The sequence below is a fragment of the Eptatretus burgeri genome, chromosome 12 (genome assembly GCF_056783735.1).
Source record: "Eptatretus burgeri isolate ZD-2024b chromosome 12, Ebu_testis_v1, whole genome shotgun sequence".
NCBI lineage: Eukaryota > Metazoa > Chordata > Myxini > Myxiniformes > Myxinidae > Eptatretus > Eptatretus burgeri.
Genome location: NC_140972.1, coordinates 28,692,707 through 28,709,812, shown reverse-complemented (window position 1 = coordinate 28,709,812; position 17,106 = coordinate 28,692,707). Strand labels below are relative to the sequence as shown.

The following is a 17,106-nucleotide window of genomic DNA, read 5'->3' as shown; positions in this document are numbered from 1 at the left end:
ACGTTAAGTATTAGCAAATCACGTGTTCGTTTTTACTGTAAGCAAAGAGTGCAACATTAATTTCTTCATGATTGAAAAAAGGACCAACTCGAACAACATAATTCACTGACCAGGCAGTTAAGTACAGTATTAAAAAATTACCCCCATGTGGGGGTGACGGTCATCTCTATAATACCACAAGTTCTCAATGTTCAGTTATGACCGAAGACTACTGCGCAGTTCTACTGTGAAGCTCGAACTGCGCAGTTTGGTTAAAGATGACTCGGCATTTTGGCACGCACACACGAAATTATATTTTGAAAATAAATGCCGACGTTTACATTTCGGGTTTTGAAACTTTTGCACCTTCGGCGGAAAATGTATAAATATAAAAGGCTAAAAATGTGTTTTATAGCGAACGAAGTGAGCTTAATACTTAACGCGTGCACGTGAGAGAATAGGAAATAACAACAACAACACAATAGCCCTGGCTATTTTGAATCCGTGTCGTTAGCTATGACTTTTTGCTTCCGGTTGTTGTTAAACGCTGTGCGGTGTATAAACACGATTGGGTTTTATTACTATCTTGTGAATATTACTTAACGCGTGCACATCAGAGAATAGGAAACAACAAAAACAACACAATACCTTGGCAATTGTGAATCCGTGTCATTGGCTATGACCATTTTGCTTCCGTTTTTTGTTTTGTTGCTGGTTTTTTTTTGTTTTGTTGCTGGTTTTTTTTTGTTTCCGGTTTTTTTCATGGAGAATGATGCATGCCTGGAGATCATGATCGGAAGTGTTTATTTTATTTATTCAATTATTTTTTTTCCCAAAGTTAATTTTATACTTCCGAAAGTGATTTTTTTCATGACAGGAAGTGTTTATTTAGTATTTAACATTACCGGGAGTGATTTTGAAACTCTTTCCGGAACTTTTAATTTGTTTTATTCTTGACCAGAAGTGATCGTTCATTTATTTATTTATTCAATTATTTTCCCCCAAAGTTAATTTCAATAAAGATATCTCCTGCATCATCAAAAAAATATTTTTTAATCGTGATTTATATTATTTGTTCGCTGATCCCGAATCCAGGCCGAAGTAACCGGAAATTGCGTCAAAATCATCAGCTGTGCGGCGCTTACATGTACCACGGTATAGTTGGCAAGTATACAGTTGTGAACAAGTTTTATGTAAAGTCAGAAGCGAATGTAAGAAGAATTCTACGTTCGTTTCTAGGCTTTGCCTATTCCATATTATTTATATTTCATTTCTCCTTCCTTCCTTCTTTGCGAATCGCATCGGCGTTTTTGGCCATCTTCCAGATCACGTGACGATCAAACGGGAAGGAAATTCAAAAATCTGTCCGGTTAGATACAAGATAATATTTTTTACTATCATAATCAATAAACAGTTGCCGAATATCTTGTAGAATGGCAGACTAGATAGGTTTTGAAAATGGCGATTTTTATAACTTACGTGACCTCGTGACCTCGTCCCTGACCTTGAACCCGGACAAAAGTTATATCGTTGTGCAACACTCATCGACCTCTACCCACATACTAAGTTTCATCAAGATAGGAAAGAAAAATTGTTGACGGACGTACGGACGGACGGGCATTTGGTCCGGCTTTATTAGGTCATCTCGGTGGAGATGACCTAAAAAGGGTTCTACAAGATGAAAATGTTCTGGTGCACACTCATATTTATGTACCAGTTCCTGATGAAAATTTCTATGGTCCTGCTTATTTCTATGGTCAACTACCCATGTAAAAAAATTTGACAGTTAAAGTTTGTATATAGCAAGTCCAAAAATAAGATGCTTTCAGAACTTGTGGGAAAGTTATAAATGTTTGGAATTTTTACATCCACCACCGAAGGTGGGTGGAGGTTATGTTATAACCCCGTCTGTCTTTTTCGTGTTTGGCTGTGAACAGGATAACTCAAAAAGTTGTGGACGGATTCAGACTAAATTTGGTGGACAGGTTGGGTGTGTGACAAGGACGAAATTATTAGATTTTGGTGAATATCCGGATTATGGACCTGGATCAGAGAATTTTAAAGTGATTCTTCACCATTGAGGGAGGGCCAAAAACGATATATAGCACGATACCTCAAAACGTTGTGGGCATTCGGACAAAACTTGGTGGATAGGTTGGGAGTGTGACAAGGAAGAATTGATTCACTTTTGATGAGGATCCGAATCTGGATACGAGAATTCAAGTGATTATTCAACATTGAGTGATGGGGCTAAAAACTATATGTAACACGATATCTCAAAAAGTTATGGACCAATTTGGACAAAGCTTGGTGGATTAGGTGAGTAGTTGACAAGATCAAGCCAATTAGATTTTGGAGGTCCGGGTCCAGATCCGGCCTATCAGTGGGATCCAACACGTAAACTGCTCAGCCTGGGAGACGTATGCGCTCTACCGAGTGCCATTCTAGTTATATGAGTGAACCTGGTTGGGAATCTTTTGATCATCCTTTTATGAAATTAAAAGGAAAGCAATTAAATGTGGAGTAGTTGGGTAAATGTATCGGCTTTAAAATGTGTATAGATTATAGCCAAGGATAATCACCACATTCCTTTCATAACATTTCATTAGAACTAAAACAATGATATCTTACCTTTCATCTTCCGTTGTTCCCAATATTAAAACGGCAACATCATCCACCGCACTGCCTGTTGTCAATGTTCTGGCTGTTTGTTTTTTTGATGGTAATGCAGCCGTTGTAGTATGAGTATTAGGAACAGTGGTTGAAGTTATTTCGTTTGGGCAAAATCGTGTTGTTAGGTCGAGAGCGGGTTGGTCAAGATTGAGGGTGAGACCAATTCGGCTTATGGTTGTACGTTGTCTGTTGATTTGACTGTTCTGGTTGCGGCTGTTTGGGTTGTTACGGAGATCTTCTGTGGGGTTCATTTGGTTGTCAGATGGTGATGGTGATTCGACTGTGCTTTGAGGCAGTGGAGTTGAAGTATGGAGTGGGGGGGGAATCTGAACTGGTGACATGGGAGCTGAGACAAGAGGTACTGGAGAGAATAATGCGAGAGTGAGGGTGTCATCATGGTAAAATGGCATCTCCATGTCAACCTAGGCAAAGAAAAGGGAAGGAAGAACTGCATGTTACCATGTATGAAAAGACATTTTGTTCCCAAAAACATTTCGCTTATAGCTACAAGTACAGAGGTGGTAGATGTGGTGTCGTGGTAGGGGTGCTTAGAAGGCAGACACGAGCGGAGGAACAGTCGAGCCCGGCTTTGTTGCACCAGCGGGAGCGCGGGCGTACTTTGCCCGCAGCTCTCCTTTATTACGTACCCAATGCACTCACGAGCCGCGGCGACTACGGCACCCACTTCAACGCCTCAGGCGGCGCGCACTCCTTATATCCCTGGCAGACACGATGATCACGCCGACCACTCCCCCCACCATCATGCCCTGCCCCGCAGGCCCGCAGGCTACACCACACTCCTCCCTCCTAAAACCATGATTATTAAATGATCATCATCATAATAAGCATAAGCAGCACAAAATACCACGATATAAAAGCAGTCAAGGTACACAAAAGAAAAAGCATAGTATAAAAGCACATCACATCATATAACGTGTCGATGCGAGCGAGTGGAGCTGCAACGGCCAGGTTCCGAAGACTGAGTTGCCCATGAACCTACAAAACCCTGACCGCGTTACCGATATGAAGCAGCAAGGCGAGAAGCACAGCAGCACTACGCAGCAAAAGCGCCCCCAGGCGGCTCATGCTTACATGCCCTCCGGCGAGGTCGTGGCGACCCCCCCCGAGCAAACCTCCCCCGGCACCATCAAACGCCTCCGGCCGACAAGGCGGCACATCTCCCCCAGCCAGACCTGAAGCAGATAAACATTCCGAGGCCGGAAGCCCGCTGTCTGGAAGCCGTGGTGCCAACGCCAGACCCGACTGACCTTGGGTGGGGGCGCTGAACAGCGCCGTTGGCTGGAAGCAACAAATGCCCCGTAACAACCCACGCACTACAATCAGTTGAGATTCCAACGCATGTCCAAACGGCCTCGAGCGAGAACAGAGAGCTGCGCCCCAGGTGCCAGGCACGTCTGACCTTGCCGAAACCAGAGGTGGGGGTAATGCTGAACAGCGCACCAGCCCTGGCTCCGAGACGACCTTGGAGACCCACACAGCAACTAGACGGTAGCCATTCCATACAAACCACCCACTCAGGCTCGTCATAAATCAATAAGAACATCATTCGTGCTATTGCAAACTCCTTTCTTCGTACAGCGCGTTCTTCCGATGAAATCCCTGCACATGACACAGTAACCACCCGCGGCCCGGGGCAACAGGAGGCAAATAAAACCTCTTTATTTGCCACAATCGCTCCCAAAGCCTCCACATCACATTGATCATAATGCAAATCCCATCGATTGATCTCAGCCAAACCTACTCTCACACATGAACTGTCGGCATTTATTTCAACAACGTTAAACCGCATCACTAGAGCAATGAAAAACAAATACGCAATGAACAGCAACTCATAAACCACATCATGTGTACGTCTCTAGGTTGTCGTCGCAACGTTGCGATCCGTGACCTTCTTGAACGCGACGGGCTCGCTGCAACTCCCCGTTGAAACTGCCCGAACAACACAGGCACGCCTTGCATCATGAGCGCAGCCGAAGCGCGAGAGCTCATCGCGAGAGCTGGCACGGCTCCCGTTGCTCCCGAACCGCACATCACCGTTGCAGGCAGCAACGAACGGCCGCTCCCGTTGCATCGATGCGGCTCCCGCCGCCAGAACCTCGCCCTCGGAACTCGAAGAAAGCATCGAAGGGAGCACCGGCGCACCTGGAGGTACGAACTGGAGATCCAGCCCGAGGTGTGTCAACCAGCCCCGACCCAAAAGGGCGGGCCCCTCCCCTCGCACCACAAACACCGAGAGCAGGGCGCTTCGACCCCGGTAGAGCACCGAGACGTCGGCCACCGCAGGCAGTGCAATCGCTTCGCCGGTGTACGTGCACAGCGCCAAGGTCGTCTCGACTAGGCGAACACCGCGAAGACTACGAGCCGCCCGCTCGCCCATGATCGACACTGCAGCCCCGGTGTCCACGTAAAACACGGTCGGCTCGCCATTCACCTCGACTTCCACCGTGATCGGTGTTGTCACCTCCGGACCAATGGAAAACAGACTCAACACGGGCAGCATCAGTGCCCCGGTCACCTCAACCTCCCCTGCCATTGATCTTGTCACCTCTGGACCAATTGAAGGCAGGTCTAACATCGGCAGTATCTCCCGTTCCGGGTCACTGGGATCTCTGTGCCCAGGCTGAAAAACTCGACCCGGGGCGTTACCGTATACGCCATGCACCGAACACCATACCGGCAGTAGGTCTCGACCCGGGACGGAAGGATCGCTTCGCACACCGCCATCTATGACTGTTATGATGGGCGATGACTCTCGGCACACACACCGTAGACGTCCCCGAGTGCTCAGACCGCCGTCCGAGTGATTGCATTGCAACGCTCGTCCACGACCCGCGCCGCAGACCGTGCGCGCGGCCGTGTGCACCTGGAACATCGCGCTGACCTCCGGATCATCTGCTGCGCACCGACCATCGAGACCCCGGACATTCCTCAGAGCTTGCGCGACGTCCAACGCCGCGTCCGAGCTGAACTGCGTGTCCTCGTTCTTTAGCCGTGGCCTTGCAGAAATCATTCCCCAGATTTGTCGTGCCTCAATTAAACGAACTCCGAGCGCGGCCGTTGTCCACTCGACGTGACCGAAGTCGACTCCGACGAAGGCGGGCACGCGTCCGTGCGCCGTGCCCCGACTTCCTGTCATGCCTGAGCTGGCCGCGCTGGCGAGCCTCCTGGCTCCGGAGCCTGCGCGCGCGGCGAGCGAACCTGCGATACGCTCTTCGCGATGCGTACTCCTCCGGAACCTCGAACCGCGCGGGGTGCGCTGAGTTACTCGCTGCCGATCCGAACCCAAACACCCTGCACACGCCGATCCGAACATCCTCGTCGCCAATCTGTGGCGTCGTGGTAGGGGTGCTTAGAAGGCAGACACGAGCGGAGGAACAGTTGAGCCCGGCTTTGTTGCACCAGCGGGAGCGCGGGCGTACTTTGCCCGCAGCTCTCCTTTATTACGTAACCAATGCACTCACGAGCCGCGGCGACTACGGCACCCACTACAACGCCTCAGGCGGCGCGCACTCCTTATATCCCTGGCAGACACGATGATCACGCCGACCACTCCCCCCACCATCATGCCCTGCCCCGCAGGCCCGCAGGCTACACCACAGTAGATAAAAGTCAGCATCTAAACGGCTCCCCATCTGCCACCTCTCCCCTCCCCCAAAAATAAAGAATCAAATCAAACAACACATTAGACACCGAATATATTTCTCCCCACCTTTCATTTCCTCTGACCCCCCCCCCCACACCCACATCTATTCTAACCAAAAAAATCATGCATTTGTTGTTTTTTGCATCACATGCTCAAGGTTGAATTCCAAGGCCAGCTGAGCATTTTTTTTTCCTTCTTCCAAAATACATTACACAACTACACTTATGAATGCTATCTCAGGCAGATTAAATAGTATTGTTACGTTTGAGGGGGGGGGTATGCATTCAAAGGGTAATTAGGATGTTTAGTAGGTATGCCATGCTGTTCGAGTTTACCAGGATCTCGATGTAATAAGTAGCAATTCAGTGGTGATAAGTTGTCTAGTAAATGTTCATTTCTTCAAGGGGGAAATGATAATTGTCACGTAATTAGATAGGGACACGGGATAGGGTAAGTGTGTCTGCGTAAACCCCTTTTAGTCGTCCCTGGAGGCTTGCCGTGATGTCACAGGACAGTGCTGCGGATGGCTCTGCCCCGTGATCACGATTGGCGGAAGGCGACGGCACAGGGCCAATAAAACGGCTCGATTGGAAGTGACGAGGACGGGAGGATAAAAAGGTTCTGTTCGGGGTCGAAAAGGGAAGAGGAAGAAGATTGGGACATAAAAACTGTTCTGGTGGAGGCTGTTGTGCTGGGAGCGTGCTGTGTTGTTGCGCTGATTCGGCCCTGGTTTCATCGTGTCTTGTAGCCTTGCTGAGCCTCGTGCCTCACCTCGGTTGGCTCTGGGGTTCTGCTGGCTCGGAGTACGGGGTCGAACGGCGGGCGGACCTGCCTCCCTCTCCTGCTCGCAACTTGGCGCCAGAACTGGTTCCCTGGCGGCTGTGAGCGGACTTGGGCCAAGACCAGGAGGTCGACAGCACCACGGTGTCTCCTGCCCCCCCTGACGAGCGCAACGCCAGCTCGTCCGACGCCAATCTAGGGACTGTTGCGTCCACACCACGGGCCAGCCTGACCACCAGGACCAGCTACGTGTTTGTGGGTGTGTGTGTGTGTGTGTACCTGGCGCCTTAGAGGGTTTGAGATTTGTATATTCATTAGAATTGTCTGTGTTTTCCCCACGCCCGAACCCACACCACCATCCCGTCGAATCGCCCCGGATCCCTCCTCTTGCCGAGTCTTGTTATTTCTGGTTAGAGGAATAAACGTTATCAACTCAGTGAAAAGCGACTCGTGCCACCTTCCTCGTCCCGTTTGCGGTAGAGCGATTAGAACCGCCATCTTTGGGTTGTAGAGGATAAACCGCCTCCATCGTTTCGGCTCATTCTACGTTAGCGGGACTGTTCAAGTCCCGTGGACATCACAGTATCTAATAATTTCCTTCATAATTTTATTTAACTTCCAGCTCTTCTATCACACACAAACACGTGAAAAACTCCAAGTTCGTGACAAAAAATAATTTTGAATGAGCAAAAGCAAAGTTCTGCAACACTTCTATATGTCTCATGTGTAGCACATGACTGCAGATAGCAAAATTTGCTGGGGGATGCAGCGAGGCCCCTGATGCCATGCCTCCTGCAGGTTACAGCAGGAATTTAGCATTTCACCAGGGTTTTGACAGCTACCCAGGAAGGGCTACCTTTGACCCAAGGTAGAGCACCATTCTATGGCCATTTCAAAGAGAGGTTAGCTTTAGTCATACACACCTTAGTTCCTCTGAAGCCAGAAAAGCCAAATCAGGTCCTTGGGAAGAAAATTCCAGTCATGCACATGAATGTTGTACCTCATCTATCTGTGACAAAGCAAAACCAATTTTCCTCTTACAAACCCATGGGCCTTGTCCAAACCTCCCTTCAATCTAGTGACGTAACTTTCCACAGATGGTCCGGTTTTTGTCTTCTGGTTACAGACCAAATTACAAGTCCATAGGGACCCACATCTCTCGACCAAACTTCAGCTAGGTGGAGCGTTTCATGCTAGTTGATCTGATCACTATATTCCCAAACCACAAGGAGAGGCTGGCAGCCTGGTTGGTTCCCTCCTGAGGCTGCTGTGGCCCTTGATGATACTGCTTCAAAGGTGCGACCCAGCAAAATCTCTCCATATGTCCTTTCCTACCACACCTATAGCAGTTACCCAGGAAGGGCTACCTTATACCTCAGGGGGATGTGCTCCCAAGGCCTAGTCACTTGGATTGTAGTTCAGGTTACCTCCCAATAGGGTCAGATTGCCCCATTGCCATCTTCCTGATAACCATAGCCCCTTTGTCGAATTTGGCAACTGCTGGCTTATGCACCTTAGCATCTGGGCAATACCTTTTCCTCTGATCGATGAGCTGAAAGGCACAGTTTGTCACATTGACAAGTCCAGTTTGTTGTGTAGGTTGTACTCTCAAAATGCCCGTTACCATGTGTCTGGTATACACCACTCATGCTTTCCCATCAAGCACACGTGGACACACACCCAGCTGGATGACTTTGTGCTCTTACTGGCTTGTGCCTTGTGGAATCTGCTCAAGTCGAATGTTCAGCTGGGTCATCGCGAAAAGCACAGTTTGTTCCACTGAAAGTGCAGGGTGTACTCTTCTTCAAAAATGCTCACAACCACAATACACATGCACCACTTGGTTTTAAAGTCTGCAAGTACTGACAGGCACAGGCATTCCCCAAATCGCATGGTACTCATTGTTATTACTGGCTTGAGCCTCAGGGACATCCACTTAAGCTGGTTCAGCATCGCACTTTAAAGAACAGACTTTTCACACACACCGGCAAGCAACCAGGTTGCTGCTTTCTCAGCACACGCACTGGCACTTGTAGGCCAGGGGCCAGACCAGATTTCTAGTGGTCTTGGGTACTTCATCTGCTCGAAAATTTTCATTACTTTCAGGTGTTAGGCCCATGGGGGTAGACTATTGCTGGGGTGGATGTAGATTTTGAAAGTGGTATAATTGTTTTGAGAAATATGATAAATAGCCTACTACATGTATGGGTAGACTATTTCTAGGCCTGGTGTTGGCTTAACAGTTAAGGTGGCTGGCTCAAGATCCTGGGGTCATTTTGGGCTGTTGTATTAACACCAGGTAGGCTTGACTCAGCCTGTTATCCTTCTGAGGTCAGCAAAATGAGTACCAGGTTTCTGGTAACAGGGGCATTGCATCAATGGCACAGCTGTGCCCCTAGTAAATGATGCAACCAAGCAGCCACAGGTTGCATACGAATAAATAAATAAAGACTATTTCTCATTGAGAAATAGTCCACTCATACATGTAGCCCCACGCATAGACCTCCGTGTTAGTTTTGTATGTTTTTTGTCAAGAAATCCTGACTTGATGTTGAGAATTTCTAACTCTTTCATTCATAGATATCAAAGGCTGAAGATATTTCATTCATAGATATCACAAAACAAGGCTGAAGGAAATGTGCAATAGATTGATAGAAAATGCACTTATTACTAATGAAAACAACTGAAACTAGAAGGGCACTCGGTAGAGCACATACCTCCATGATGCAATGCCTGATCCACGAGAACATCATTCTCGGGCCCAATACATTTTTGAAATATCATGCCCTATCTCTCAATCATCGTTTTTATCCCTATCTCTCAATGGTGAAAGATCACTTCAAAAATCAAAAAGTTCTCGGATCCAGATCTGGATTCGGATCTTCACCAAAATCAAATCAATTCATCCTCGTCACACACCCAACCTATCCATCAAGTTTCGTCCGAATCCGTCAGCAACTTTTTGAGATATCCTGCACACAAACAAACAAAGAAACAGACTGACAGGGGTGAAAACATAACCTCCTTCCATCTTCGGTGACGGAGGTAATTATGTGATGTAAATATACTTGTGTAGACCAGTATAGTTGTTGAGTGGGTTGGAAAAAAATTATTGTCAGTTTCAAATTTTGATATGAATGCTCTCCTTTTGCTTTGAGATTGCTAAAAAAAAAAAAAGAGAAATAATAAACAAACATGGAATTGATGTCCGAATGAGTGCCGAGAGAAATAACATGAACATAACTGTGATTAAACCTGCGATTGAAAGGAGATTCAGTTGTAAATTAGAGAGAGGGGTAGGGAGGGTGAGGGAGTGGGAGGTAGGGAGAAAGAGAAAGTTCAGGATCTGAGCTGTATCATAGTTTCTGAAAATGCCAGACCGCAATATCATATTCGACATCAAAGCAGTCTGGTGACATTTGTAAACTAAAATGGCACTTGGTCCACCTCCGCCAGGCATGAAAACTACATTTTGTATCTCATTGATAGGCTGGATCTAGATTCGGACCTGAAACAAAATGTAATCGGCTTGTTCTTGTCACCTACCCAACTCATCGACCAAGTTTTGTATTTGTACCTAGTGCAATACTCTACGTGTATTGGATATTGATATTGATGCCCAGTTGCAAGTCACCATCTACATTGCCAACACTAATCCATCCATTGGGACCATACTCTGTGCAGAGCGTTGGTGCTGCCTAAGCAGACTCCTTGGCTATTGGGCACAATCCTGGATGAGTCGCCACTCCGACACAGGACACCAGCAAGCTGGCACTCATTTTTGCCGACCTCAGAAGGATGACAGGCACAGTCGACCCCACCTGGTATTAATTCAACAGCTGAGTGGGATTTGAACTCAGGATCCTAGAATCCCAAGCCCACCACCCGAACCATTAAGCCAACATCAGGCATATTGCCAATGAAGGAGACATAATTACTCAAATGAAAAATGTGTTGTTTTTTGTTATCCTGAAAAATAGACTGCAGTGAACACAGTTGTGTGAAAAGATTGGCCTTTGAAACCCTATTTTAATCTTCCTTATGAAGGGGGACAAATACACATTGTGTTTGACATAGGTATATATATATATATATATATATATATATATATATATATATATATATATATATATATATATATATATATATATATATATATATATATATATATATATATCTATGTATATATATTCTGGATAGCAGACGGAACCGCAAGCAGACAACAGATACAGTAGGTGTCCCAAGATAGTTATCCCATTAGTGTACATGTAGTTAGTTCCCTACCTTTTGTCTTGTGGGACAGCAGGGACGACGTTGCGATGGGCTATTAGTTAGGTTTATTAAATCATTTTCCCCTCCATTCCACTTCCCACTCTTCACTCCTGAGGTAAATCTGCCTCGCTTGCCCCCTCGTCTCGCTTACCACAGCGAGTCACGCAGTAAGGTGGGTGGGTGGGCTGGCTGCACCACCATCTACCCGAGGCCAGACATGTGCGGCGTGTCACGTACACTTTTGCACCCAGGTGGGTGGGCTATACCGGCGTCTGGCCGAAGCCCGGCCCAGGATGGCGGACCACGTAGGGGGGTCGTGGCCAGTCAGAACGCCGACTCAGGCGATGACGTCAGATTCGGCATGGCCCCTCCTCCGAGCTCTATAGAACATGGAGAAGTCCTCCATGTGGTGGTTGTGTGAGTGTGTGTGTTTCACGCTGTCTCCTGTCCTTGACTCCACCCACATCTCGCCGGCCCTCCTTCTGTTCCTCTTTCCGCCCCACGACCTCGCTTCCTGCTTCTCCAAGCCTACTGCTCCACCCTCGCCCTCTGGACTTCTCCATTCAAGCTCCTCCTGTTCGGAACACGATCTCCACACGTGCGGCTGTGGCTAGAGCGACGTGGCTATTGTCGGGTGCCGCACCACGGAGCATCCCTCCCCCAAAACACCCAGGTACTGAAAACTAAAACCTCAACCCCCTCCCTCCCTGGCTGCAAAGGTGCCTTTTCATTGGGGTTTCTTTTTCCATGTGTGTGTCTGAGTGTGCTGGCACCTGTCTGTTAAGTTAGCCTGCAGAAGATTTTTTTATTGTTGTGACTGAATAATCTCGCGTCAAGTCTGCACTGTGTCTGCTTTGGTAAGTTGCTTGTATAATTGTCACACCCGCACACCCCTCTCCTCTTTTCCTGAGTTACACACCTAATAGACCTTTGTTGTGCCACATACTTTTCCTCGCTTGCTGTAAATAAATAATTGTTGTAGAAATGTTCCCAGCTCGCCTTTGTCTTTTCCCTCATTGGTCCAGCATGGTTCGAATCCAGGTTTAGCAGGGTCTTTATTGTGTAGAATTTCAAAGGGCTGTCTGGATTCAACGAATAAAAACTACAGGGAAGCTTTCATTTGCAGAGGCTGTTCTTAAAATCCCAAAAATTAAGCCGCCAGTCAGTGAAGCCATTCTGTTCACCAATTCCCCAGTCCAAGCTAAATTACAGACGAAGTCGGTGGATTGTCAAACCAAGACTATAGACCTGCAGGAATGCCAAACCGAAGATACAGATGGCAAAACGGGGTTTAGCTTCTCCAAAATGAGGTTCATTGGATTTATTACAGAGGTTGTTCATTTTGCAGCTCAAGCAAAGAGGTCGTCGGAAAAAAATGAAAATAATTTCTTTGGCTGCTTGTAAACATTTGGGGTGGGAGGGCTTCTCCTCGAAGGAGATCAACAAGATATTGTTGTGGTTGAGCAAATTCGCAAACCACCATTCAGGTCCCGTAGGTGAGGTATCTCTGTAAGTATATGTGTAGTTAGGCCCAAACCCGTTGTTTAGAGGGAATAAATGTGATTCATTCGGGCTGCGACCCTTCAAGATAGCCGTTTTTCTGTTCTATCTTTATTTTAAACCAACCACGTCTCAACCGCCATCACACAACAACCACCAACCGCAACGCCGCTTCACAACAACAACAACGCCAACAGCCACGACCTTTACCGTCACAACTCGCTCTCGCAACCATCGCATCACCGCCATTCCAAGCGTCACCGTGGCCAGGGACCACCACAATAAACCCTCCACCACCTTCACCTCTCCTCCTTCCGCCGCCATTCCCGCACCGCTTGTGGGCACCGATCCTGGACTCGTACAGGGCGCGCGCCGAGCAGCGGGTGCAAAAAGCGGCCTTTCCAAGAAGTCGGATCAAGAATGATACACGCCCACTTCCGATCCGTCCAATCATTAAGCGCGGGGCGATTTGGCCTCGCCTCCAGGCGCGTCGGAGTAGAATCGCTATATGCAAATTCGAGGATCAGGAATGATTCACGCCCACTTTTCCTCCGTCCAATGGGCGAGCGTGGCTCCGCTCCCGAGCCGATCCTGATCCGAAAATGTGCATATGGTTTCTCCTGCTCCACTATAAAGCGCCGAGCGCAGGGCGAAGAGAGAGAGGTTTTCTTTTTCGGGCTCGGGCAAGTTGTGGCGGCGGCGAAGTGTGGCAGCATCAGTCAAGACGGGTCTGGAGGAGAGTCGGTCTGTCGGGGTTCGGAGTCTGTCGGAGTCGCTCGTCGCGGGACCCAAGCAAGCCAGCTATCCTCTTTCCCCAGAGCATCAACAACCCCTCCCCTGTTTCCCCCCCGCGCTGAGATAGTGCGAAAAGGGGGGGCCCGTTCCCACCCCATTCCAGGCAGTGCCAGCGAGGCCCGCGGAGGAGCGCGGAGTTGGGGCACCGCCGCCATTTTGTGGCTCATCACAAGACGGGTAGGCTCCACGCAGTCTCGGCCACAGGCCCGTCTGCCCCCTTGCAGTTGAGGGTGGCCCCTTTTTCTTTTGATTTGGAGTATATGTGTTGTCGGCGCCGTCTGTAAAGTAAAACTGTGTAAGTGTTGCCGTGTACTCGCGTAGTCGGTAGTAGATCTGCATTGTGTTTCTTTTGTTGCAATTGCTTTTGGTGCATAATTGTTGTGTTTTTGTTACATTTGCTTTTGGTGCATAATTGTTGTAATTGTATATGTGTGCTTTCCGTTTGCCGCGGAATAAATGTGAATTATGTTGAACTGTTTTTCCCGTTTCGCTTCGTCTTTTCTTTAATTGAATCTCCATCTTACTTCACAAAAGGGTTGGTCGTGGGCTAAATACGCCCAATAATTAATCGGAACCGTCGAGGTTGAAGATAACACCGCTCGGTTATCCCGATAGTACGGAACGGGTCGCTTAAAGTGGCCCGTGTCTGAAGTCGACCTGCGGCGAGGTGCGATCGCCCGGTCTACCCTCCGTGTGGGTACTTCGGTAGGTCGAATTTGGCGAACAACCCTATCCCACGCGGGGGGCCGATTGGCACGATCGTGGTGAGGCCGAAAGGCCCACCCGTGACTAGTTCCCGGCGTTAGTCCGAGAGGGTCACGACGGAATTGTCCGTCCGGTGGGCGACGTGCCGCGATTCGAGTTACGTGGCCGCTCGCACGCCGGCGGGCGCGAATTCGCAACAATATTTTGCAAGACAGGGAATAAAGTTAACTGAGACTCAACAGTCTCAGGACTCTTCAAGGGATTAATGTTAGCAATTCAATGGAATGCAAAAAGTCTAATGGCCCATGGGTCTGGATTTTAAAAGTTTATTTCTAAATTTCCAACGAAACCTGACATATGTCTACAAGAGACGTGGCTCAAAACTCGCAATCGATTCCGGGGTACACCTTTATCCGAAAGGAGAGTAACTGGAAATGGAGGTGGATGTGGGATTCTTATTAAACTTGGTATTCCCTTCATGGTAACAGAATGCAAGGTCAAATTTGAGAGTAATATTATTACAATGCATGACAAGGGGAAGGATTATAATAAACTTTTACAATCCTTGCCAACAGTTGGTGATTAAGGCATGTCAATAGATTTTTAGGAGGTGTGGTGGGGTGGTTTTCCTTTGTGGTGATTTTAACAGCCACAACATTATTTGGGGCTCCAGAACCACGGATAGAAATGGTGTATGCATCGAGGAATTCATGGACAAATTTGATATGGTGTTACTCAACGATGAAGTGGGGACTTGTATCAATCCATCTACGGGGAAGATGTCTCCTTTGGACCTTACCTTCATATCGCCCTCAGCAGAGCAAAATGTGAATGGAAGGTGCACGAGGGTCACTAACGTTAAATTAGGAAGGGAACCATGGTGCTGATGGACTCTGATGGACCAGCTTAATGGATTTTTTTTCTAAGGCCAACTGGGGCCTTTTATCAAGTCGATGTGCCAAGGAAGTGAAGGAAGAGATGGTTACTGATCATATTGATAGCCTGAATAGGAATATGGTCCAAAATATAAGTAAAATTGCGGGTGACAATCCCAATGTCCAGGAGTTCCATTGGCAAGAGAATTAAAGTCCCCTGGTAGAACGAGAGTTGCAAACAGGCTATCCAGGAGAGGAGGGCCGCCCTTAAAAGGTTAAGAAGAACCCTGAGGATGGAGGATGTCTTGGAATTTAAAAGGAAAAGGGCATATGCCCAATGGGTCATCAAGCAAGCTAAAACAGCCTTGTGGCGATCATTTTGTGATTCTATTAATCCAGATATCCCTCTTAAAGTTGTATGGAAAAGAGTTGAAAGTATTAAGGGAATCAAACCTGGGTGGAAGTCTATCCCAGTTCTCATTTTCCAGAACAAAACTCTTTGTTCAGATGTGGACAAAGCAGAGGCTCTGGGCCAACATTTCTCTGGAGGTGATGGTGGAAATAACAGGGAGTTGAAAGCACAAAGGATTCGATTTGCAAAGCAGCATATGGTCGTCATCAATGACGAGCAGCCTCTAAATTCCCCACTTCATCTGGATTTTACTCTTTGGGAGCTGAAGCAAGTCATGCAGAAGGCGAAGAATAGTGCCCCTAGTCCAGATTGATTGACATATCTTAGGGCCCTGTCACACCTTGACGTTTTAGCCAGCGTATGGCAACGTATCAAAATGTATGTAAAACGCTGGCGTACGCTGAACAATTGATGTTTTTTTCAGTTTTGGGCGTATTCATAACGAGTTGGACGTATGCATAACGTATTAGTAACGTACACAGAAAGTTTTGATAACTTATACCAACGAATGCTTCGCGTGTTGTCGGCGTTCACAATGTATGCCCAACAATAGTCTAACGTATGCATAGCGAGCGGCAGCGTATCGCCGACGATCACGTGGCGTAGGCTATTAATAGGCTGCCGCTCAACGATTTAAATCATAACCGCACTAGACATCGAAGTGTCAACATCACCGTCATGCCCTGTCACACCTTGACGTTTTAGCCAGTATATGCTCACGTATGAAAAATTTGCCAAATATGCTGGTACACGTCGAATACGTTATGGGTAAGTTTTGTATACGTTAAGAGCACGCTGAAGCACGCTGGCATACGTCGTAGTACGCCGAGCTTGTGGACAAATTTTAAGCATGCTCAAAATTTGTCGACGTATGCCAGCGTATGACTCGCACGTTCTGCATACGCTGGCCACAAGTTGTAGGCACACGTCGAGACACGTTACTTGTAAGTTACTAATAAGTCGAAACACGTCGAGGTAATGTTTAGCGTACCCGAAACTTATTTCTAACCTATGAGTAACGTGCTTTGAACCTTTGTGTAACGTATCTCAAACACATATTGACGCATTTGATTGACGTCTTCCGGACAACCACAGAACTTACTGAACGTGTTTCTAACTTACAGCAACCGTATAATGGCATATTGGCAGCATTTAGGAGAATTGGTATATAAAAATGGGCTTCAGAGGAGGAACCCGTCAGTGTTTCAGACTCCATGGTGAGTAGATGTCCATGTCAGTAGTATCAGTAGTAGTAGTAGTCGGTGAGCGTGTCAGTAGTAGTAGTAGTAGTAGGTCCATGTCAGTAGTAGTAGGTGAGCGTGATGGGGAGGGTGTGGGTGATGATGGATCCTCCTTGCGTCTGCATCCACGGCCACAGCCAGGAGACTTCTTTGCAGCATTCTTTGAAGTTTTCTTCGGCATTTTTTTTTATGTTTTTCTACGCTGAACTA

General features: G+C 47.5%; 1 protein-coding gene across 2 annotated transcripts in view; it reads right to left on the bottom strand.

Annotated features, from left to right (window-relative positions):
- The window catches only part of LOC147015329 (transcription factor Jun-like), a 52,612-nt gene that overhangs the window by 13,707 nt on the left and 21,799 nt on the right, over positions 1–17,106 (bottom strand). Inside the window, exons 1-2 of one of the 2 annotated variants that reach the window (XM_085850001.1) lie at positions 9,814–9,984; positions 2,611–3,074 (exon numbers count right to left, since the gene is read on the bottom strand). In XM_085850001.1, coding sequence (XP_085706127.1) covers positions 2,611–3,074; positions 9,814–9,849 — 500 coding nt within the window. In that variant the 5' untranslated portion in view covers positions 9,850–9,984. Of the gene's footprint in view, positions 1–2,610; positions 3,075–9,813; positions 9,985–17,106 lie in introns of those variants that run through there. The other variant, XM_085850000.1, reaches the window with a different exon arrangement.